At 37.7% G+C, this 25,642-nt stretch overlaps 1 protein-coding gene across 1 annotated transcript in view; it reads right to left on the bottom strand.

Moving 5' to 3' along the window:
• The window catches only part of LOC126484643 (receptor-type tyrosine-protein phosphatase kappa), a 707,160-nt gene that overhangs the window by 37,066 nt on the left and 644,452 nt on the right, over positions 1-25,642 (bottom strand). Inside the window, exon 14 of the mRNA XM_050108233.1 lies at positions 224-359. Coding sequence (XP_049964190.1) covers positions 224-359 — 136 coding nt within the window. The remainder of the gene's footprint in view (positions 1-223; positions 360-25,642) is intronic.

The following is a 25,642-nucleotide window of genomic DNA, read 5'->3' on the forward strand; positions in this document are numbered from 1 at the left end:
TCTTCTGTCTGACAACCAGTTTGTTTGGATTTTGTGTATAGATAAACATACATATCAAACTACTAGTTTAACTACAAAATTCTTTTGAGTGATACTGTAGGCGACAGGTTACAAGTTTTAATACCGAAGTCAAACCAGTAAGCTTAAATAAAATGCTGTCAACCAATTCTGGTTCACAAAGTCTTAAAGTGTTTCAACAGACCATACATTGTTATGTCCTTACCATATTTTCTACTAGTTGAGGACGATGCCTACGAACAGTCTTGACAGCCTGGAAAATGTCTACTTCTCCATGCTGTATAACCTGTTCTATACAAGCATTTGCTGCACAATAAACACCACATCTGCTTCGTCCATCCCTGTTGGAGAAAAACAAAGCAAGTCTATAGTACGACATATACTTTAATTCAAATTTAAGAGCACTACAGAGATAATCTCTAGCACACTATAAGGTACATTTTTGCAGACTTTGTTCCAATGCAATCAACAACTGTGAAATATTAACATACACATTAAAACAGTGCTAAGAACAGTAAAACTAATGTTTACGCTATTAAGTGAACAATATGGTCAATCATTATCTTCATCGGTAGCGCAACTATTTCATGTGCTTCTTCTGTCTTCTCCATGCAGTATGGTCTTAAGCTTAGACACTCCCACTGCTCCTCCATGTTTCCTAATATTATCTACCTGTTTGATCTTTTCTTGTTTTTTGAAATCCACAAAAGCCTTTCCTTGGCTCACCTAGTATCCATTCACCTGGCTAATCTCCTACTTGCTTCCATTTCATTTTCAGTACAATTGTAATAATTTCTTTTACTGCTGTCAGTTCCTGAATTCACTTAGTAATTTCCAGGCAGTTTTCGATTTCCTGCTGACCTGCCCCAGTTTTTGGAAGGTTTTCTCACACTTAGTTTATGTTTTATTATGCTAAGTTAGAATTGGTAAAGTACAGGGTGTCCCTGGAGGAATGGTCAACATTCAGAGATATGGCAGGAGTCATTATTTGAAGCAAAAAAAGTCCCGTAAACATGGGTTCTAAAATCCACACATTAAGAGATGTGAGTACTACTTCACTTTCAGTATTTGTGAAACAAATGTCTTCTACCGCAAGCTCTTTGCTTCCCATATTTTGGGAGGAGGTAATATAGACAAAAACAAGAAAAAACTGTCTAGTAAACTTGAGCTCTAAAATGCAAACCTTAAGATCTATGAGCAGTAGAAGAGAGTGTTTCACAGCATCAGAGGTAAATAAGTGTTCATAACTCTTACGGTATGCATTTTAGAGCCTGTGTTAACTAGACTTTTTTTTTTGAATGAATACTGACCATTGCTGATGGTACACCTTGTATACTAATCGTAAACTTCTTGTTTCATCCACATAGAAGCTTCATTTGGAAAACCCTATTCAGTCTAGTTTTATTATAATTGATTTTCTGGACAATCTTATTCTATTAATTCTTTTCATTCATTGTTTAAAGTTTATCTGCACTAGAGGCAAAAAGAATGATGTCACCTGTTAAATGAAAGCATTTCTGATATGTTCCATTAACCCATAGCCCTTCTTCATTATCATAACATGTAGGCTTTCATTGCTAGTGTCTTCATTAATTAAAACTTCTGGGCTAAGAGGCTATGGTTGAACAGTAGAAATTCTTCCTCCTGATGTTCCATTGCCAACTGTGGACAATGAAACATCAGGAGGGACTTTTGAGTAAAGTTTTGGGGATGTGGAATGCCCTGGACTGATTCCTCATATGTGTAATGGTGAATGGAATGCTGTGAAGACTTGTAATTCAGGTAGGCTATGTACTATGAGTCATTTTTAAAAGATACACAAATTTTACAACTGCCTTTGAACTACATAATACTCACTATGTGAACATTGTTCTTATGAATGCTGGTATGCAGTCTATTCCATGTTTCTGCATCACCTATGGCATTATCTTAAATTCTGATGATAAAACAAATGGGAAATTCTGATGATAAAACAAATGGGTCTTAGGTTCAGTCCTCACTTACTTACATTTTTATATCCTTTTGCCGGCCGAAGTGGCCGTGCGGTTAAAGGCGCTGCAGTCTGGAACCGCAAGACCGCTACGGTCGCAGGTTCGAATCCTGCCTCGGGCATGGATGTTTGTGATGTCCTTAGGTTAGTTAGGTTTAACTAGTTCTAAGTTCTAGGGGACTAATGACCTCAGCAGTTGAGTCCCATAGTGCTCAGAGCCATTTGAATTTATATCCTTTTGTATTGCATACTTAAATGCTTTAGGTTGGTTACATTATTCTGAACTACACTACATCAAAATTTTATGCCCTCTAGGGGCATTTTACCACTTTGTCGTTATCTGGGACTTTTCTACTTGTTTAGTTACAGTTATTATTATTATTATTATTATTACATTTTGTATACCTATGTCACATAATAGTTTCCACAGTTATTTTTCTGCTTTAGTTAATATATTATAATTGCAATGCCACCTGGTGGTACATAGTTTTTCTTAAATTGCCACGAGCACCTAACATCAATCAGTGTTCTGCCTGCTCTGACATGGGCATTTTCATTTTACTCTGTTTTGCATTGGTGCTATGTGACAGGGATAAATTTGTCCACCAGTTGTGATAAGCTCTTTTCATATGTGGATACTGGCTAATATAATGTTTATGTACAATGTGACAATGCTCTCACATATTTGGGTAAGAATTATATGGTTTCAACCTTGCAATGATATAATGACACACTGCATCCTAGTAGATATGTATATTTTTAGGTCATATGTATTTTAACATTCATTGATATAATAGAGGGAAACATTCCACATGGGAAAAATATATCTAAAAACAAAGATGATGTGACTTACCAAACGAAAGTGCTGGCAGGTCGATAGACACACAAACAAACACAAAGATACACACAAAATTCAAGCTTTCGCAACAAACTGTTGCCTCATCAGGAAAGAGGGAAGGAGAGGGAAAGACGAAAAGATGTGGGTTTTAGGGAGAGGGTAAGGAGTCATTCCAATCCCGGGAGTGGAAAGACTTACCTAAGGGGGAAAAAAGGACGGGTATACACTCGCACACACACACATATCCATCCACACATATACAGACACAAGCAGACATATTTAAAGACAAATATGTCTTTAAAGACAAGACAGATGCCCTTCCTGTCAACAAGTTGTTACCACCCCCGCCCCTCCCCCTCTCCTGGCATACAGTATGTGTATCCCACCTGTCTGCACAAAATGTTATTCATGTGAAAGAGAGCAAAACTTTTCTTCTAAAAGTTTGTAAATCATGTAACTGAGGCACAACTTAGTACCAGCCTCATAAACCACTTCAGGCTGGCCCTCGTTGCCAACCCATGGGCGGATTTGATCTGGGGCAAGTGCACTCCCCATTCCAGAAGTGGTGCTTTAACACATATGGCTATCTGGGTGGGTCCTGATATGTATATTAGTTATGAATAACGTTGATTTAACACTTTATGGTCAACCAAGAAAACAATTTTAATATACACTGCCTGATACAAGAAAAGGGAAGCACCCAGAAGGGGAGAGGAAACTAGATGAAACTTCAAAGGGTGGGAGGGTATGTGAGCCACATGAACATCTATATGACTACTCCATAATTTGCACTTAAGTCTCTGCCAGAGGATTCATCAAACCACCTTCATGTTATTTCTCTACCATTCCACTCTTGGACAGCAAGCAAGGAAAATGAACACTTAAATCTTTTTGTGTAAGCTCCAGTTTCTCTTATTTTATTACAATGATCATTTTCCCTATATAGGCTGGCATCAACAAAATATTTCTTACATTCAGAGGAGAAAGTTGGTGATTGAGGTTTTGTGAAAAGATGCAGCCGCAGCAAAAAATACCTTTGTTTTAATGACTGCCAGCCCAATTTGCGTGTCATATGCATGACAGTCTCTCCCCTATTTTGTGATAATACAAAACAAGCTGCCCTTCTTTCAAATTTTTCAGTGACCACCCTCAATCCCACCTGGTACAGATGATATACTGTGCAGCAATATTCCAGAAGAGGAACACAAGCATAGTGTTGGCAGTCTCTTTAGAGACCCGTTGCATCATTCATAGATTACAAAATTGTGTCAAATCTATGAAGAACTTGACAATATGAACCCAGTTATCAGTACAATACTGAATGCTCTCTGGCCTTGATGCATGCAATAATTTGGTTGGGAAAGCTGTCACAAAGTCACCCTATCCTCTTCTGAGGAAAACTGGGCCACAACTATTGTAAACACTTCTTTATACCTTGTACACTGGTGCTGGAATGGACTTCACGTTCAAGCTCACCTCAAACATTTCATAAGAGACAGATCTGGGGAATTTGCTGGCCATAGTACCTCAACATCGTGCCAACAGTTCACAGAGACGTGCACCACGTGTGGACAAGTATTGTTCCATAGAAAAGTGACACCACGTGGTAACACATGATGATGCAAGGTGTGTCTGACGTACTGTTATATCATCAGAATTCTGACAATCAACACCAGTTGTGATATAAAGTCATACGATATGGCTCCCACTCCATGATATCAGGAGTAACATCGCTGTGCCTCTCCAAAGCAGTGGAAGAATGAGACCTCTCCCCAGGTCACCTCCATAATTACTGACAATGGTCATCTGGGGTAGTGCAGAACTGCGATTCATTGCTGAATGCAATGTGGAGCTGTTCATCAGCACTCCATGCTTCCTGTCTTGGCACCACTCCAAAGACAGCTGTCTGTATTGTGTTAATGGCAGTCTACACAATGGAAGGTAATTCCCTAGTCGGGCTGCTGCAGTCTCCGACCAATGGTGCAGGGAGTCAATTACTTGTTCTTGGATGGCAGGCACAGATGTTGCGATATGCTTACTGCACAATATGGTGCTCTTCCCTTGTGGTGGTCAGATATGGTCAACCAGAACCTTGATGACAAATACACCTCCATGCTCATGCAGTCCAACATTGGGCTACTGTCACATCAAAAAGGCCCAGAAATATGCAAATTGCATGATTCAACCAAACAGCCAAATGGGATCCCACAATGAGGCCCCTTTCAAATATTATTAGCTGCTGATAATACGGGTCACAAGAGTACACAACAGCTCAATGTCCTACACCTAACCACTCAACGTCTGGCATGTTCACACACATTATATAAAACTGAAGAAACTGCAAAAAGGTGGGAATTTAAGGAGATGGGACCTGGATAAACTGAAGGAACCAGAGGTTGTACAGAGTTTCAAGGACAGCATAAGGGAACAATTGACAGGAATGGGGGAAAGAAATACAGTAGAAGAAGAATGGGTAGCTTTGAGGGATGAAGTAGTGAAGGCAGCAGAGGATAAAGTAGGTAAAAAGAGGAGGGCTAGTAGAAATCCTTGGGTAACAGAAGAAATATTGAACTCAATTGATCAAAGGAGAAAATATAAAAATGCAGTAAATGAAGCAGGCAAAAAGGAATACAAACGTCCCACAAATGAGATCGACAGGAAATGCAAAATGGCTAAGCAGGGATGGCTAGAGGACAAATGTAAGGATGTAGAGGCTTATCTCACTAGGGGTAGGATACATACTGCCTACAGGAAAATTAAAGAGACCTTTGGAGAAAAGAGAAACCACTTGTATGAATATCAAAAGCTCAGATGGAAACCCAGTTCTAAGCAAAGAAGGGAAAGCAGAAAGGTGGAAGGAGTATATAGAGGGTCTATAGAAGGGCGATGTACTTGAGGACAATATTATGGAAATGGAAGAGGATGTAGATGAAGATGAAATGGGAGATATGATACTGCGTGAAGAGTTTGACAGAGCACTGAGAGACCTGAGTCGAAACAAGGCCCCGGGAGTAGACAACATTCCATTAGAACTACTGACAGCCTTGGGAGAGCCATTCCTGACAAATCTCTACCATCTGGTGAGCAAGATATATGAAACAGGCGAAATACCCTCAGACTTCAAGAAGAATATAATAATTCCAATCCCAAAGAAAGCAGGTGTTGACAGATGTGAAAATTACCGAACTATCAGTTTAATAAGTCACGGTTGCAAAATACTAACACGAATTCTTTACAGATGAATGGAAAAACTGGTAGAAGCCAACCTCGCGGAAGATCAGTTTGGATTCCGTAGAAATATAGGAACACGTGAGGCAATATTGACCCTATGACTTATCTTAGAAGCTGGATTAAGGAAAGGCAAACCTACGTTTCTAGCATTTGTGGACTTAGAGAAAGCTTTTGACAATGTTGACTGGAATACTCTCTTTCAAATTCTTAAGGTGGTAGGGGTAAAATACAGGGAGCGAAAGGCTATTTACAACTTGTGCAGAAACCAGATGGCAGTTGTAAGAGTCGAGGGACATGGAAGGGAAGCAGTGATTGGAAAGGGAGTGAGACAGGGTTGTAGCCTCTCCCCGATGTTATTCAATCAGTATATTGAGCAAGCAGTGAAGGAAACAAAAGAAAAATTCGGAGTAGGTATTAAAATCCATGGAGAAGAAATAAAAACTTTGAGGTTTGCCGATGACATTGTAATTCTGTCAGAGACAGCAAAGGACTTGGAAGAGCAGTTGAACGGAATGGATAGTGTCTTGAAAGGAGGATATAAGATGAACATCAACAAAAGTAAAATGAGGATAATGGAATGTAGTCGAATTAAGTCAGGTGATGCTGAGGGAATTAGATTAGAAAATGAGACACTTAAAGTAGTAAAGGAGTTTTGCTATTTGGGGAGCAAAATAACTGATGATGGTCGAAGTAGAGAGGATATAAAATGTAGACTGGCAACGGGAAGGAAAGCGTTTCTGAAGAAGAGAAATTTGTTAACATCAAGTATAGATTTAAATGTCAGGAAGTCGTTTCTGAAAGCATTTGTATGGAGTGTAGCCATATATGGAAGTGAAACATAGACGATAAATAGTTTGGACAAGAAGAGAATAGAAGCTTTTGAAATGTGGTGCTACAGAAGAATGCTGAAGATTAGATGGGTAGATCACATAACTAATGAGGAGGTATTGAATAGGATTGGGGAGAAGAGAAATTTGTGGCACAACTTGACTAGTAGAAGGGATCGGTTGGTAAGACATGTTCTGAGGCATCAAGGGATCACCAATTTAGTATTGGAGGGCAGCGGGGAGGGTAAAAATCGTAGAGGGAGACCAAGAGATGAATACACTAAGCAGATTCAGAAGGATTTAGGTTGCAGTATTTACTGGGAGATGAAGCAGCTTGCACAGGATAGAGTAGCATGGAGAGCTGCATCAAACCAGTCTCAGGACTGAAGACCACAACAACAACAACATATATCCTAACAGATCTGTTAAGAAAACTAAACATGAACAACACTAACGCATTCTTGTGGATGTTCTACCTGTCACAAAGAGTTGCCTTCCCTGTTCCACTCATGAATAGCGCATGGGAAGAATGACTTACAGTAATCCTCTATATTAGCTATAATATCTCTAATTTTTTTATCATGGTCATTTCACAAGATTGATGTGGGAGGAAGTAATCTGTTTGTGGGGCAGTGGATTAATAATATTGAATTTGTTCATCATAGTCTTCTACAATAGCCTGGAAACTACTGACCATAATTTCCAGTCTGCAAGTCCACATTCTCATTGTGCCCACTGAAAGTAAATGTTCCTACTAGCTATTTAATCAGCGGGATCAGGAACTATGACCATAAGTAAAAGTTTTGAATTCTATCTGATTAACATATTCAGTAAAAGTTCACACACACAAACATAGTAATATTTCTGATAATAATAATAATAATAATAATAATAATGTCCCTAATATACACAGCACTATGAGCAGTTCAGAGGTGACCTCTACAGTAAGTTCCAACTAAATAAGTCTCTCGCCCTGACTTCTAATCATCAAAGTTAATCGCTCACCACAAAAGTGGAAGATAAACTGTGAATGTTAGCCCCAGTAACTTTGATTGTGACAGAGGGGTGAATAAGACAACACTAGATCACAGTTACCACCAGTGCTGAGGTTAGAAGAAGATGGTGCGTCATCATAGAGCAGTGTGGACCTGCAAGCTACCTACAAGCTGCTGCACATGCTCGCTGGTGCCAAGACCTCCCCTGGAGCTACAACAGTAGGCCATCCTCACTGAAAGAGCTGCTGCTGCCTGCATTACATTGCAATGCATCACATACCATTTTCCAGTACACCATGCTGGCATTGCTTGTTGAGGTCAAGCAATTAAGTCAAGTCAAGAATATTTAAAATATTTGTTAACTGCTTCCAACAGGCTATTGAAAATGGAATGTACTGATAAGAACAATGTGAAATTAAGATGGAACCACTCTCTGACGATGAATCCTCAGATTTAGAAACTGAAAGAAACTGAAATTAATGAGGATGGTTCTGCCAAAGTAATAAATCCAGAATCAGGAGTAAAGCTCAGTGTTAATGCAAAGTTAGAACCATTTTCTGATGACAAGGTAAATGAAGTTGAGGTCAAAAATGAAAAAGTAGAATTAGTAGACTTATCAGATAATGAGACTGACTTCAATATTTCTGAAATTCAGCCAAGTCAGGGAATGCTACATGCTCCTTTAAAATTAGTGGTAATGCTAAGTGGCAATGTAGAACACCAAACTGGATGCAATTACTGTTTGCTAAACATGAATCACATCATAAAGAACTAAAGCATAATAATAAAGAACTGAACAGTAAGACTGCAGCTAATACTAAAGAACTACAGGATAGTAATAAAGAATGACCTCAAAACTGAATAGTTTAAATTATAAAATTGAATCTGACCACCATGATCTGCAAGTAAAAATAGGGGAACAGCTAACTAAATTGCATAATACTTTCAAAGCCAAAATTAGCAAAGATTTCAAAGGCACAGATGAACTTATGGAAGGAAGGTTGTCAGAAAGAGTAGGCAATGAATCCAAACTATGCTGTAATCAATTTGAAGAAGTAACTACTAGAGTTCATGCTTGTCATAAATATATTAAGAAAATAAAATCGGATTTTGTGAAATTCTGACAGAGCAGAAGCAGTAGAACTACAAGCAGAGGGACTAAATACTAGTATTACTAACACAGAAAATTGAGTAATCTCTGATAACTCTTGTAATACTACTCTACAACATGTTGCTTCAGTTGATGCAGCTTTCATCAGATGTCATCAATTTACATGTTTTGATCTAGACAAACAAATTCACCTATTAGAGTTCTGGAATGATTTTGAGGATGTTTTGCCTATTGCAAAGTCAGAATTAGAAAAAATTCTTTCATAAGAAGTCATTTGTCAGGAGATGCTTTGCGATGGTCAACTGATGCACTCACTAGATACAAAACTCTTTCCGAATTTACTACTGCAGTTCTTAATGAGTGCTGGTCACACAACAAACAAAACAATGTTTTGAGAGTGTTTGGAGTAGTAAAAAGTTTGCTCCAGGATGTGAGTCAGTAAGAGAGTTCTCTAGAAAGTGGGTCTAATGGCTGTCACACCTGACAGAAATGATTATAATGGGACTAGAAGGTAAAGTGATTTTATCATTGAGATAAGATGGAGAGCCAAGTACTACTCTATCTGATTCTGTATCGAATGACCACAACAGGTCGCATGTGGGAAAGTAAGTCACACCTATGAGGAAACTGGCGCTCACAAGGTACAAGCAGTAACACAGCCAGTAAAAAAACATACCACAGTCAGTCAGCACACGCAAATAGATAACAGGGATGATGAAATGGGAAAAGACAGTACCAGTGATATGCTAAACCTCCTGCTTATATAGTTGACAGCATTTTGGACATTTTTTTTTTTAAAAAAAAAGGGTCAAGAAGGAAAAGGAAACACTACAGATAACAGGGAGGAACAAGTTAACAGGTTTAAATCTGATAAGGATGAAGATGAAATAAAGGCTTACATCTTTTACAATAATGGCAATATGAAGGCTAAGGTTTTGGTACAGGAAGCAGAGGAAGTTTTGCAAGGTTTTGAAGAGGAGGAATTAATGGATGAAGGGGGTACCAATAATAATTAGGTCAAGGAACCTATTAGCTGTATTGACTTGCCACAAACTTTAAATGACGATAATAGTGTTATATATAGCAATCTTGTGCAGGGACACAGTCACTCAAAGGTAGAGTGTAGTTTAGCTGATGTGCAGCAAACAAAAGTAGGGGAAGTTGTCAAGTGCTTTGATTTAAAATTGGTGAACAGGTTGGAAAAGATAGTTGGAACAGAAGAGATTGATGATCCAGTGAATCTAAGTGTGAATGTACTTGCAGCTGAATAAAACTACTTTAGCTGGAAACAGATTAATAAGGATTTATTAGAAGACTTTATTGAGTAACCTGTTAAAACCAGATAACTCACCCTATTATAAAAACTAACATCTTAAGAGTAATAGTGTGTTGTCTTCTTGATAGTGGCAGTGAAGCTAGTGCTTTGTCCCAAGTGTTCTTTGATTCTATTCCTAATAAGAATAAATTAACTGTCATGAAAGTGAATGGTTTAAGAATAACTGGTGCTCCTGGAAAAGTTTCTAGACCCATACAGCATGAAGCTTTGATACAAATTGGTAAGGCGACATAATAATACACCATTCTTGTTAACTGTGCTTGGTTTAAGTATTGAGATGTTAATTGGCACAGATTTCTTAACAATATGTCAAGGAAGGATTGATTTTGACCAGAGCCACTCAGTATTAACATTACCTGATTCTCGTGTAGTTAAAGAACCTTTTATTGGAAATTATACAGGCAGTAATAATGAAGCATGAGAGCTGCCTATTAGAACAATAAGGAATAAGGTATACTTGGAGGAAGATTCTGAATTCAGTAATAATGTGCAAGATACTAATGTGGTAGGGAACTAGAAGAGAGAGAGGCAAAGGTAAAGACAACAAATCAGATTTCTGATAAACAGAGAAAGTTAAACAGTATGAGTGCCATTTGAATGTTAAATCTGGGCAGGGTATTTTTCAACAAACCATATCAGATACATGTTTCAAGAAAGCAAGCGGTTAAGAAAGAAATTCAACTTATGTTGGCATGGGGTGTCATTGAGCAAGCAGTTAGTAAATAAAAGAATCCTTTTCTTATTGTGCGTAAACATGACAGAAATATTAGATTAGTACTGGACGCGTGCAAGTTAGAGAAGATTGAGTGTGTAAGAGACAAAATTCCTGGGCCATGAAACTAGCAGGGAAGTTATATTATCTGACCTTTTCAAATTATCAGTCACTGAAAAGTTTGAAGTGCCCAGAAATAAAAAGCATCTCAGGTCAATGTTTGGTTCATTCAAATTCTACCACCACTTTGATATAGATTCATTGTTTAATGCACCTTGTTTATTCCACTTGTTGAAGAAGAATAGCCCCTTGGGTTTGGACTAAAGAGTGCCAGACCACTTTTGGAGAATTAAGGAACATTATGATGAGTAGTCTGCTTTTGTATCATACAGATTTTTTGAACCCCTTTTGCATGTCAGTTCACACAAGTAGTTATGGGATTGCAGTACAGGTGGTCCAGGTGAAACAGAAGGGGACCAAGAGGTACATAACACAATTGCATTGTTGAGTCATTCACTTCACTTGCTGAGCAGAATTATGGAATTTTGAAATTAGAGGCACTGACTATTGTGTTTGATATGAAAATGTTTGAGCATCACTTGCTAGGGCACATGAACCTTCAGCAGTTTGACCTTGAGATTAAATACATACAAGGGAAGGACAATCTGGTAGCAGATGGGCTATGAAGAAATGCTGAGTTATGCAGGGAATTAGAAATTCCACAAGCAGATTGGAATGAAGCAAGCAAATTGGTCATAATGAGCTCAAGGAGGAAAGTGCTTTGAAGAAAGTATGCAAAATCTTAAGGGAGCAAAATGATGATGATCAGCTGACATTGATCAATGAATAAAATAGCAAATCTTTGTTTACAGTAGTATTATAACATAACAAGGAGAAAAACAGAAAGCAAAATTTTATTTTAGGCATAAGAAAAAATATTTGGCAAATTATGTAACATAACACTGGAAAAACCTGATTAACTGCAGAGGACACACTTTGCACCCACCTATCAATCTGTATGTATCAGTCAAATGTCGGATTATACTCTGTCTCAGATGACATCACAGCCAGGCTGCTATTAAATGCGTGTTTGGTAAGAGTGGGAAGTGGACTCGCAGGTACTGTACACTGTCCTGGATCACTTAGATTTCACATAAGTAACTGTTTGTGTGCTGCCCATAATGTTGACAAAATCACGAGGCAAGTGGTGAGGTTATTTTCCACTTTTGTGGGGAGCAATTAACTTTGATGATTAGAAATCAGGGCGAAAGAACATTTTAATTGGAACTTACTGTAGAGGTTGCCTCTGAACTGCTCATAGTGCTGTTTATGATAGGGACATTATTATTATTTCTTCTTTTTCTCAGACGTTATGTCTGGTTAAAAATGGAAAGTGACACGGATCTTGATCAAGCGTGACCTCCTTTTAACTGTATGCTATATGTTACATTGCATTTAGGGACTTTCGGGTAATTGAACAAGTATCAATAATTACAGATTTCTGTAGTTGTATATATAAGTTTGGATTTAGCTGTATTGCATTGATGTACTGGTGGATATTGTGTGGTATGACTCCTGTAGTTGATAGTATAATCGGTATAATGTCAACTTTATCCTGATGCCACATGTCCTTGACTTCCTCAGCCAGTTGGGTGTATTTTTCAATTTTTTCTCCTGTTTTCTTCTGTATATTTGTTGTATTGGGTATGGATATTTCGATTAGTTGTGTTAATTCCTTCTTTTTATTGGTGAGTATGGTGTCAGGTTTGTTATGTGGTGTAGTTTTATCTGTTATAATGGTTCTGTTCCAGTATAATTTGTATTCATCATTCTCCAGAACATTTTGTGGTGCATACTTGTATGTGGGAAATAATGTTTTATTAGTTTATGTTGTATGGCAAGTTGCTGATGTATTATTTTTGCTACATTGTCATGTCTTCTGGGGTATTCTGTATTTGCTAGTATTGTACATCCACTTGTGATGTGATCTACTGTTTCTATTAGTTGTTTGGAAAGCCTGCATTTATCTGTTGTGGTATTGGGATCTTGCTTGCTGTAATATCTGGTGTTTATTGTTTGATCCTGTATTGCAATCATGAATCCTTCCATCTCACTGTATATATTGCCTTTTCTTAGCCATGTGTCGGATGCGTCTTGATCTATGTGTGGCTGTGTTAGATGATACAGGTGCTTGCCATGTAGTGTTTCCTTTTTCCAATTTACTTTCTTCATATCTGTTGATGTTATGTGATCTAAGGGGTTGTAGAGGTGGTTATGAAATTGTAGTGTTGTAGCCGATGTATTTATATGAGTGATTGCTTTGTGTATTTTGCTAGTTTCTGGTCGTTCTATAAAGAATTTTCTTAAATTGTCTACCTGTCCATAATGTAGGTTTTTTATGTCGATAAATCCCCTTCCTCCTTCCTTTCTGCTTAATGTGAATCTTTCTGTTGCTGAATGTATGTGATGTATTCTATATTTGTGGCATTGTGATCGTGTAAGTGTATTGAGTGCTTCTAGGTCTGCGTTACTCCATTTCACTACTGAAATGAGTAGGTCAATATTGGTATAGCATAAGTATTTATAGCTTTTGTCTTGTTTCTTGCTATCAATTCTGTTTTCAGTATTTTTGTTAGTCTTTGTCTATATTTTTCTTTTAGTTCTTCTTTAATATTTGTATTATCTATTCCTATTTTTTGTCTGTATCCTAGATATTTATAGGCATCTGTTTTTTCCATCGCTTCTATGCAGTCGCTGTGGTTATCCAATGTGTAATCTTCTTGTTTATAGTGTGTTTTCCTTTGACTATGCTATTTTTCTTCCATTTGTCTGTTCCAAAAGCCATACTTATATCATTGGTGAATACTTCTGTTATCTTTAGTAATTGGTTGAGTTGTTGATTTGTTGCTGCCAGTAGTTTTAGATCATCCATGTATAGCAAATGTGTGATTTTGTGTTGGTATGTTCCAGTAATATTGTATCCATAATTTGTATTATTTAGCATGTTGGATAGTGGGTTCAGGGCAAGGCAGAACCAGAAAGGACTTAATGAGTCTCCTTGGTATATTCCACGCTTAATCTGTATTGGCTGTGATGTGATATTATTTGAATTTGTTTGGATATTAAGTGTGGTTTTCCAATTTTTCATTACTATGTTTAGGAACTGTATCAATTTAGGATCTACTTTGTATATTTCCATTATTTGTAGTAACCATGAGTGGGGTACACTGTCAAAAGCTTTTTGGTAATCAATGTATGCATAGTGTAGCGACCTTTGTTTAGTTTTAGCTTGGTATGTCACCTCTGCATCTATTATCAGTTGCTCTTTACATCCTCGTGCTCCTTTGCAATAGCCTTTTTGTTCTTCATTTATAATTTTGTTCTGTGTTGTATGTTTCATTAATTTCTGTGTAATAACTGAAGTTAATATTTTGTATATTGTTCGTAGGCATGTTATGGGGCAATATTTAGCTGGATTTGCTGTGTCTGCTTGATCTTTAGGTTTCAGATAAGTTATTCGATGTGTAAGTGTATCAGGGAATGTGCATGGGTCTGCAGTGTAACTGATAATTTAGTTAGATGTGAATGTGTTGAGGTGAACTTCTTTAGTCAGAAATTTGCTATTTTATCTTTTCCAGGGGCTTTCCAATTGTGAGTAGAATTAATTGCTTGGGTGACTTCATGTTGCAAAATTATCACTTCAGGCATTTGTGGTATCATCTTGTATGTGTCTGTTTCTGCTTGTATCCACCGTGCATGCCTGTTATGCTGTACCGGGTTTGACCATATGTTGCTCCAGAAGTGTTCCATGTCTGTTATGTTCGGTGGATTGTCTATTTTAATGTGTGTGTTATCTATTGTCTGGTAAAATTTCTTTTGATTTGTGTTGAATGTTTGATTTTGTTTCCTTCTATTTTCACTTTTTTTGTATCTTCTAAGTCGTTTGGCCAATGCTTGTAATTTCTGCTTCTTTTCATCTAACTGCTCTATCGCTTCTTCTTGTGAGATTTAACCTAACCTTTTCCTTTTTTTGTCTGATATTTCATTTCTTATAAATTGTGTTAGCTGTCCGATGTCTTTTCTCAGTTTTTCTATTCTGATCTGTAGCCTGTGTTGCCATGCTGGTTTGTGGATTTCTTCTGTGTGTTGGTTGGTTCTGATCTCTGCCTAGCGTGTATATTTAATGTAGTGAGTGCTCCTATATAAATCAGTAGTTGCAACTCTTCCGTAGTTGTATTTTCATTTATTTTATTGTGTATGATTGTGTTGATAGTTGTTATTGTTGTTTCAACTTGTGGGTTATTTGGTGGTCTATGCAAGAATGGTCTAATGTCTGTATTTGTGTCTTTGTATTCTATATATGTCAGCTGAAATTTTTCTTCTATATCTAACATGTGTGTCACTTCATGTTCTATTTGTGCTTGTTCTGGTGGCTGTCTTAATATTTCGTTTTCCTCTGATTGTTTAACTGATGCGTGTTGTTCTTTGTTTGTTTGCTCTGGGATGTTTGAGTCCATTACTGTAATTTTTTCTTCTTCTGATTGCACATTATTTTGTTCTAGTATTTGTTGTACTTGTTGTTTGATGTTTTCTAATTCTGACTGGGGTATCCTGTTATTTTTTATTATTACACGGATCTGATCAGCTAGTCCTTGTTCTGTTAAAAATTTTAATTCTGGGTATCTGGTAATAAATATTGTGTACACTTGTGATCTGTATCCAGTTGTGTTTGTTCCTAAGTTTGTTGCTTGGTAATAACAGAACATGGGGTGTCAGTTAACTTCATCTGACCATCTCATCCACTGTCTTTGTTTTCCTTCTAGAGTGGTTGCAGGAAGCATATCCTGCAAAACACCTCGATTTGGATTTAAATCATTTTTCGTGTGGCTAGCAGTGTCGTTACCATTGTGGATGGGCATAGGGTTCAAGCACATCCCCGACGATGACAGCGCTCTCGGAGGCTTCATTAGTTCTGTCCTGAACCGACTAATAATCACACTATAAGGGGGGTTAGCTCTATTAGTGGTTTGTTCTTTTCGTCGCCTTTTACGACTGGCAGAACATACCGGAGGCCTATTCTTTTCCCGGGCCTCCACGGGGTTTATTATTATTATTATTATTATTATTATTATTATTGATTATTCCCATTTAAAGAGAGCGTTTGAACTTGAATTCTTTTATGATGCTCGATTATGTTTTTTCTGAGCCCAAATTTTCTTCATGTGTTCATTGTGTTGTTTCTTTCGATGCGCTGTCCATTTGCATCCTGGTCTCTTCTGTGTTGTGGTGTCAAATTTATGTTTTTTGATGATGTTCCTGAATTCAGTTCTATTTTCTGCATCGTTTACTATTATGTTCGCTTGTCTGAGGTCCTCTTCAACTTCTTTTATCCATTTTGTTTTTCCCCCGTCTGAGTTGATGAATTTAAGAATTTGCTTTGAAATACTGTTTTCATTCATCCTGTGGATATGTCTGTAGAACTGCATTCTTCTTTTTCTTATTGTATCCGTAATCTTGTCTGTGTATTTATATAATTCTGATGTTGGTCTCTTCTTCCAGATTCCTTGCTCTTGTATTGGACCAAAAATTTTCCTGAGAATTTTCCTTTCTTGTTTCTCTATGTCTTTGATTTTAGTTTGCCCACCTATTTGCGTTGTTTCAGATGCATACAGTGCCTCCAGAAGTACGACAGTGTTGTAGTGCCTCAATTTTGCGTTAATGGATATGGACTTTTTGTTATAATAGTTCCACATGAGTTTATATGCTTTCTGTAGTTTTTTTACTATTTCCTCATTGGCCTTTAGGTTGATCCCTGATGGCTGGATGATTTCTCCCAGGTATTTAAAATGTGGTACTTGTACGATTTTCCCATTGGATGTCACAATAGGCAATTTGTCTTGTGGCACTCTTTCTATGTACTGGGTTTTCTCATATGAGATTTGCAGGCCAGTTCTTTGTGCAATTTTGTGTAACTTCTCTATGCCGCTAGTGGCTTCTTTTCTATTATTTGTGAGGATTGCAAGGTCATCTGCAAAAGCTAAACGCTTCACATTGAATCTATTATCTTCTAATGCCAATTTGGATTCCTGTGACTTCTTTTTCCCACATCCTCATAATTTTTTCAAAAATGATACTAAAGAGTAATGGTGAAAGTCAGTCACCCTGTTGCACTCCAGTTTGGATTTCAAATGGTTCAGAGATATCCCCCATAAATTTAACCTTGGAGACTGTCTCAGTTAATGTTCGCTGAATGATTGCTCTTGTCTTTCTGTCAATGCTGAATTCTTCCAGCGTCTTGCAGAGCGCTACTCTGTCTATTGAGTCGTAGGCCTATTTAAAATCTATAAAAGTGACCACTGTGTTTCGGGTGTTTCTCATCTGGAGAATCATTTTCAGATTCCAGATCTGCTCTATGCATGATCATCCCTTGCAAAAACCAGCCTGGTATTCTCCTATTTGTGGGTCAGCTTGTTCTTCTAATCTATTCATGAGAACTTTTGATAGGATTTTATATGTGACCAGCACGAGTGAGATACCCCTGTAATTATTTCGTTCAGTTTTGTCCCCTTTTTTGTTGAGTGGATGGATGAGTGCGCATTTCCACTCAGAAGGTATCTGTTCTGTTTTCCAAACGTTTAATATGATTTTGTGGATTTTTCTTGTTAATCTTTCATCATTTAGTTTCCATAGTTCTGCAATAATTCCATCTTCTCCTGGGGCTCTATTTTTTTCAGTGTCTTGATAATTTCTACTATTTCATTGATGGTCAGTGGTTTAGCGTCATGATTTGGTGTAGACGTCCGGTAGTGAATATCCTCTGTAGGTCTTTCGCAGTTGAGAAGTTTGTTGAAATAGTCTGCGAGGATTTGGCAGTTATTCTTTGTGTTAGTTTCTAGTGATCCATCTGGTTTCTTGAAGCAAAGATTGGAAGGCTGGTATCCTGCAATATGTTCTTTAAACGTCTTATAAAAATTCCTGGTGTTGTTCTTCTTAAAGTCTTGTTCTATCTCATCTAATCGCCGTTTGTCGTAATTTATTTTTTCCCACCGAATAGTTTTCAATGATTGTTTTTGGATTACTAGAAATTGTTGCCATTTTCCTGATGTTTTGTGACTATTGAAGTTTTTCCAGGCATTGGTTCTTTCTTCTATTGCTTGGTCACGTATTATATTCCACCACCTGTGTTTTCTCCTTCTCGGGGGTTGACCCTATTTCATCGTGGATTTGAGGACGTCCACAAGTTCTGTCCAGTTTATGGTGTTTGTCTGACTAATTTCCTGTAAGATGTTTTCCTTGTTGAGTTTTATGTATTCGGGGTCTGGTCTCAGCACTTTGTTTAGTTTTGTCTTTTTTCTGTTGGGTTGTAATCTGATCTTTATCTGTAGAAGATGGTGATCTGATTCAAAAAATCCTCTTCTCGTTTTCACATTCAGAATTTCTGCTATGTTACTCTTGGAGATGGCCACATGGTCTATCTGGAATTCACCCAACATTGTGTTGGGCGACTTCCAAGTACACAGTTTCTTGTTGGGTTTTTTGAATTGTGTTGACATAATTACGAGGCCAAAATTTTCGCAAAAGCTTATCAATCTTTCCCCATTCTTGTTAGTTCTCTTGTGAGCTGTACGGATTCCAGTGATTTTCCCGTATTTTTTCTCTTTGCCTAATTGTGCATTAAAGTCAGCCAACAAGATTATTACATGGTGGTTGGCAATTTTGTTTGTCGTCTCTTCAAGGTCTTTCCAGAAGTCATCCACTTTCTGGGGGTTCTTCTTGTTATAGTTATTTAAGGGTGCGTGTGCACTGATCAAGGTATATGCTTTGTTGGCCGATTTACCGGAGAGTGTTGATATACGTTCTGAGGCAGACTGGAAGTCAATGACAGTGTCGCTTATAGATTTGTGGACTACAAATGCTGTACCAAACTGTTTCAGTCCTTTCTCATTAGGTTTAACTGCTGGTTTTCCTTTGTAGATCCTGTAGCTGTCTGTGTCAAAATGGTTTTCATCCGTAAATCATGTTTCCTGGATTACAAGGATTTTCATCTGGAATTTTTGCAGCATTTCTGTAAGTTGTTTGATCTTGCCCAGTTTGAAGAGAGTATTAGTATTAAGTGTACCGATGAAGTGTCTTTGTTTTGTGCATAATAATTTGGACATCATCTGGTTCTCAACCTTAGGCATAACATGATGCTCCTGGTCTCCCAGAATCCGATGACCAGGTAAAGCCAGCCTTGCGACTGGTGCCCAGGGTAGTGGATTCATTCCTTGTGTTATCATCATGTTTGGTTTTCAAGTTGAAAACTAACTTGGTGGTGGTCCTTCCGAGGAAGGATCATGAAGAATACAACTTGATTGTTGAGATCAAGAAGGTTGCTGCAGCCACACCATCTAGGCGAACAGACGCTGACCCCTAACTGCTGGATACCAGGCAGACGTTAGTGGATTTCAGTTGATAGTTTTGGTCCACTCCAGGTATTTTATTTCCCGGTACTCTCCATATCTGGAGAGCACTCTCCTATCCGCCACCTGGGGAGGCGCCCGATGGGAGACTATCAACTCATTATTATTATTATTATTATTATTTGAGTGTGTGTGTGTGTGTGTGTGTGTGTGTGAGTGAGAGAGAGAGAGAGAGAGAGAGAGAGAGAGAGAGAGAGACAATGTGGACTTACACACTGGAAAATATGGTCAGTATGTTCTCCACCGCTATTTAGCTGACTGCAAAAGAAAAAATAAGTTTTCAGGCTCTTGTAAAAGATGGAATGAACATACTTCAATATTATTATCCACCTGCTACCACACATGTTGTCTGGCTCTTCCTGGAATGTACTCTCTCAAAATTTCAATAGAAAACCTCTCCATGATGCACATAATCTCTCTTGTAATGTCTCCCTCTGGAGCTTGTTCAGCACCACTGTAACACTCTCTCTCGTGACAAAACACACCGCTCATCATTGGATCTTCTCCATCTATTCTACCAGCTCTATGTGGTACGTATTCAGTATTCAGTTTATTCACCATTGACCACTTACAGCATAATAGGTTTGAACATTAAATATACAATTAACAATAACTTCACAGTAAAGTTTTTACATTTTAATTCCACCTCTTTTAGAAATATTCTTATGTACTAATGTCAATGATTATTTCAAAATATTCTGTTATCTTATAAAATGGGTGTTTGAGTAACCAGTCATAAATCTTACATTTGAAAATATTACTGGTCAGTGACCGATCAGATGCTGGAAGTTTATTGAAGAGTTTTAAACTCATTATTTTGTGTGAGTTTGCAGTCTTTGTGAGTCTCTGTCTTGGTATGTCGAAGTCCGGCTTGCCTCTGGTGTAGTGGGGATGTATGTTCTCTCTGGTCTTGAACTCATTTAAGTTGCTTTTGACATAAAGCAGTGCTGTGTAGACGTATAGGCTCTGAGCACTATGGGACTTAACATCTCAGGTCATCAGTCCCCTAGAACTTAGAACTACTTAAACCTAACTAACCTAAGGACATCACACACATCCATGCCCAAGGCAGAATTCGAACCTGCAACCGTAGCGGTCGCGCGGTTCCAGACTGAAGCGCCTAGAACCGCTCGGCCAAGACGTATAGATTCACAACAATTAATATCATGTGCTCGATAAGGAGGGGGTGGCAGTGTTCTTTGGGCTTAACTTTGCTCATTATTCTGATTAATTTTTTTTTTGAATTTTCAGAATTTCACTGACAAAGCAAGAATGTCCCCATAACAATATGCCGTAGGAAATGTGTGACGGAAACAGGCCAAAATATATCACCTTTAGATACTCATCAGTGATTACATCTCCAGATGAGATAACATACACATGCTATTCTCTTGCAGATATGGCTAATATGTTCCTCCCAGTTTAATTTTGAATCAATGTGGAATCCTAACGATTTTACTGATTTGCTTTCAACAGCTGTGGTTAAACCCAGAATTAGTTCTTGTGTTTTATCAGGATTACATAGGAGTTCATTACAAGAAAACCAATTCATTACTAGTTCTAGCTTTTCCTGTGTTGCCTGATGCAGTTCTATTGTGTCATGGTGTGTATTGAGCAGTGCTGTGTCATCTGCATAACACACATTTGAATTTGTTCCTACAGGGTAAGGTAAGTCATTAATTGCAATGATGAACAGAAAAGGCTCTAGGACCGAGCCCCGAGGCACTCCAGTCCAAAATTCCTTCAGTGAGGAGCATCTATTTTTAATTGATACAAACTGTCTCCTGTTACTTAAGTATGATTCGATCACATCTAAAGATGGTTTTTGTATGCCATAAAATTTCAGTTTTGCGAGTAGGGTGTTAAATGGTATGCAGTCGAAGGCTTTGCTAAGATCACAAAGTACAACTGATACTAGATCCTTATTTTCGAATGCAGTTAACACCTGGTTAACAACTTCAGTGACAGCAGTAGTGGTATTTTTACCATGTTGATATGCAAACTGTCTGTCGGAGAGGAGGTCATGCTTTTCAAAATAATTATTTAGTTGACTGTACATTAGATATTCAAAAACTTTAGAGAAAATTGGGACAATAGAAACTGGTCGATAGTTTTGGGGCAGATGCTTATCTCCCTTTTTAAAGACTGGTATCACTTTAGCAGTTTTGAGTGCATCTGGGAAAGCTCCACATTCTAATCACATATTAAAAATGAAAGGAAGAGGTTGACTGATAAGGTGTATATTTTTTTCCTTACATAGTTAGAAAACCAATAACAGACCATACTTTTGGAGTTGGTGAACCTTGCCACAGCTTTTACAATATCCTCTGGGATGACAACATTCCAGTGGAAAGTATACCTCCTATGCGGCACAGCACCAAGATGATCTAGTGCACAAGTGCCATTTTGCTTGATTTTGTTTTTCAGCTAACTCACTGAGGTTAGAAAGTAATCATTTACTCCTTCTGGGACTAGCATTGCATCTTGTATATGGCTTTGTGAATTATATTGGTTGATGATGTCCCATGCTGCTTTACATTTGTTGGGAGCACATTCATTCAATGTAATGTTCACATGCCTGTTTTTTGGCCAAGGACAGTTTGCAGGTGAGCAGGAGTACCATAACTCTGGAGTATTTTCAGGAATTTGTTAAACACCATTTCACTAGCACCCTTCTCAGGTTGTGTGTTGTATACAGTCCCAGTTAACATCAGACAATCTATCAATAAATAAATTAATATATTCATCTTTCTGCCCCCTTATCCATGTGGCATTAGACTTGATTCTGACTGATTTAGGCAACTGATCACAGCAGAATGTTAAAATCAATGGTTCATGATCAGCTAGGGCTCTACTGGCAAGTCTGACATCATACATATCTCTAGAAAAATTTACTATACTATTATCCATGCATGCATTATCCCGTGTTGGTGTGTAATTTGTATATTGTAAATTTTGTGATCTTGAGATATTAAAAAATGTTCTAGTAACATGTTCATCACTGTTGGCCATTTCAATGTTGAAATCACCACAGATAATTAGTTTCATTTTAGATTTTAATATTTTCCTCATAAGCAGCTCAAATCTTTCGAAAAATGTATTTACATCTCCTCCTGGTGATCTATATAAGCTAACAATTATAGTATTCTCTGCATTTAGTCTTATACAGCTAAATTCTCCATTTAGTTCCGCACAGTAAGAGCTAACATCTATTTTGGTAAACATTATAGTATCTTTAACAAATATTAGAACACCTCCAGTCTTTCTTTCACTTCTACACATAATGTCTCCAACAGCATACCCTTGAGGAACAAAATATTGTACTTGATCTTCTGTCAGCCAATGTTCTGAGATACAAACAACATCAACATTTTCAATACCGCAAAAATGTTCTAATTATAATACTTTGTTCCTAATGCAGCGAATGTTCGTTTACATCACAGTAACAGATTTATGTTTATTGTCTGTGAACACTTTTCTCATTTGAATGTTGCTTTTAGCACCTAGTTCAAGTACAGGAGGTTTATTACCTGCCAATTCACCGACTTTTATACTAAAAAATGACGTACATTCCAGGTATTACTCAAACAGCTACTTTCATAGATTGTTTTATTCCGTATGAGTCTTTCTTTAGTTGTTTAGGTGGTGCCCATGTCTGGTGTGAAGGTTACGCTGCAGTTTACTTATATCGACCACAGCACAATTTGCCTATTCAGAGCACAGTTTCTTTATTTTAAAAAGCACAGTTTCTTTATTTTAATATTTGTTCTTCGAATTTCTTTATTAACGCACGAACTATATATTAGATCGTGCCTATGAGGCACTGTAGCAACAGCTGTATTCCTTGATTTATTTTTTTTCTCGAAAGTTCTGAAGCACTTTTATGCAAACATCTGCTTCACTTTTCGCAACATCATTTGATCCCGTTATGCATATGACAAAGTCATTTTCTTGCGTGGATTTTGTTTAGATGCAAGTGTCTAAAACGTGTTTAGTTCCTGCTCCAGGTTTGACAACACTGGTCACTGCTATGTCTCAATTTATTTCTTGAAACATACTAGATATATTCCTGCCATGGCTGTCTGTTAAAAAAGCACACTGTTCTTTTTACCTGATGTTCCCCGTTTATCATCATTTTACTCAGAGTGATTATTCATTTTCAGTGCATTGTCTTTTGAATGGCCTGGATCATTTACACTGTCTTTAACACCATCACTGGACTGTAAATGTAACTGCTGTTGCAAAGTTTGTTGTTATTTTTCCAGCTAAAGTCCTACCTTTGTGTCTCACTTCTTTCCATTCGGACAATTTGTACCTTTCGTCAGGTGCCACTTCACTTGATTTGTTCTTCGACTGTAGTTACTGATTTTCATTCTTGAGTGTGGTGATTTCGCTTTTTAAAGTGTTGACTAATTCTCTTAAATTTGTTATTTCGACATTACAATTCTCGCAACTCCCTTTTTTAGCACATAACTGTAACTTTTTCGCATATTAGAGTTGCACACTTCTACAATCACGGCCATCTTGCTCCAGATTGGTGAACAGTACTCAAGGATCAGTCAAACATATGCCATTTCCTTTGTGGATGAGCTACATTTCCTTAAGATTCTTATGATGAATCAGAGCGAGCTCAGTTTCATAAGATCTCTGTTTGTGGAATCCATGTTGATTTTTATAGATGAAATTTCTGTTGTCAAAAAACATCATAATTCTTGAGGCTAAAACATGTTACTTAATTCTACAACAAATAGACATCAGTGACATATGCCTATAATTATGAGCATCTGTTTTATGACCCTTCTTGAAAATGGGAATGAACTGCACCTTTTTCCAGTTGTTAGCTGTCATTCACTGCTCCAGCAAGCTAAAATAAACTGATGCTAGAAGAGAAGCAGATTCTTTCACATAATCTTATAGTCTTTGTAGAATCTTATAGGTATCTTATCTGGTCCTTAAACCTTTCCACCACTAACACTTTTCCACTACCAAGCAATTGTAGTTGCCTTTCTATTCTGCAATCAATTATCTGTCATTCTGACATTAATACAATGATTGATAGAATGGATTATATTAAGGTTTTCTGTGGTGAAACAATGTCAGAGGACTATGTTCAGCCAATGTGCTGAGTTTGCTTCCTCTGCTTCCCACTCTCCCTCATAATTCGTTCTTCTTCTTGTGAAGAAAGTATATTCTCTAGATTTATTCAACAGGTCTTTGTGAGAACACTGCCGCCTTTCTTCCTCAGAGCCCCATCAAAGTTCTGTAAGTAATCCATTAGATTTTCACATGGGCTTCATCTATAAATTCATTTGATATTTTTCTCTTGCTTGCTTGATAATGATTCCAAGTGCCAGTGAGGCACTCTACAAGCTGTCATATTATAATCTTGTGCATAGTTTCATTTATAATGACATGATTGTAAAAAGGATAGATTGCTACCCACCATATAGAGCAGTCTGGATTCTGTTGCTGCTTATCTATAGGTTAAGAAGGCTTATTCTGTATCTTTTTGAACCACAATTTTAATACTGGATTTGGAACTCTGGCAACAGATGCCGCCATTGGAAAAGCAGCAGCCAGCAGCAAGTCGCACTTTTACCTCACTTATTTGTTTTCTAGTTTAATTCTTAATTTCTTTGCGTGTTTTTGGGTACTTGCATAGTTTAATTCACAAATTTTGGGCGTATTGTAGTATTTGAGAGTTGTGGCGTCGCATTTTAATACCGGTGTAGTGTAAATGCGCATAGTTGTCAGTCATGTGTGTTTTGAACAACTTGTGAGATAAAAGAGAGGAAAAAAAGTTGTTAGGGATGGATAGGAACTGTGCCTGTTGTGTACGGATTCAGGGGGAATTGGCCACCGTCCATAAACAGCTGGAAGCTATGTTGGCTTCGGTCGACAGACTCCAGGCTGTTGCCCTGGGCTGCAGTGACATTGGGACACCTGAGGCGAGCACTCTGGCACATCTGGAACCCGTGGCATCACCTGGGATCTCTGATGCCACTGTGCCATCGGATTTGGATGTCCCTGCTGGTGACACTTGCCTGACGGTGATTGGTGAACCATGGCAGGGTCGTGAATCCCTTGGTGGAAAGTGAAAGTTGGTAATGGCCGCAAGGCTG

The sequence above is a fragment of the Schistocerca serialis genome, chromosome 6 (genome assembly GCF_023864345.2).
Source record: "Schistocerca serialis cubense isolate TAMUIC-IGC-003099 chromosome 6, iqSchSeri2.2, whole genome shotgun sequence".
Lineage (NCBI taxonomy): Eukaryota > Metazoa > Arthropoda > Insecta > Orthoptera > Acrididae > Schistocerca > Schistocerca serialis.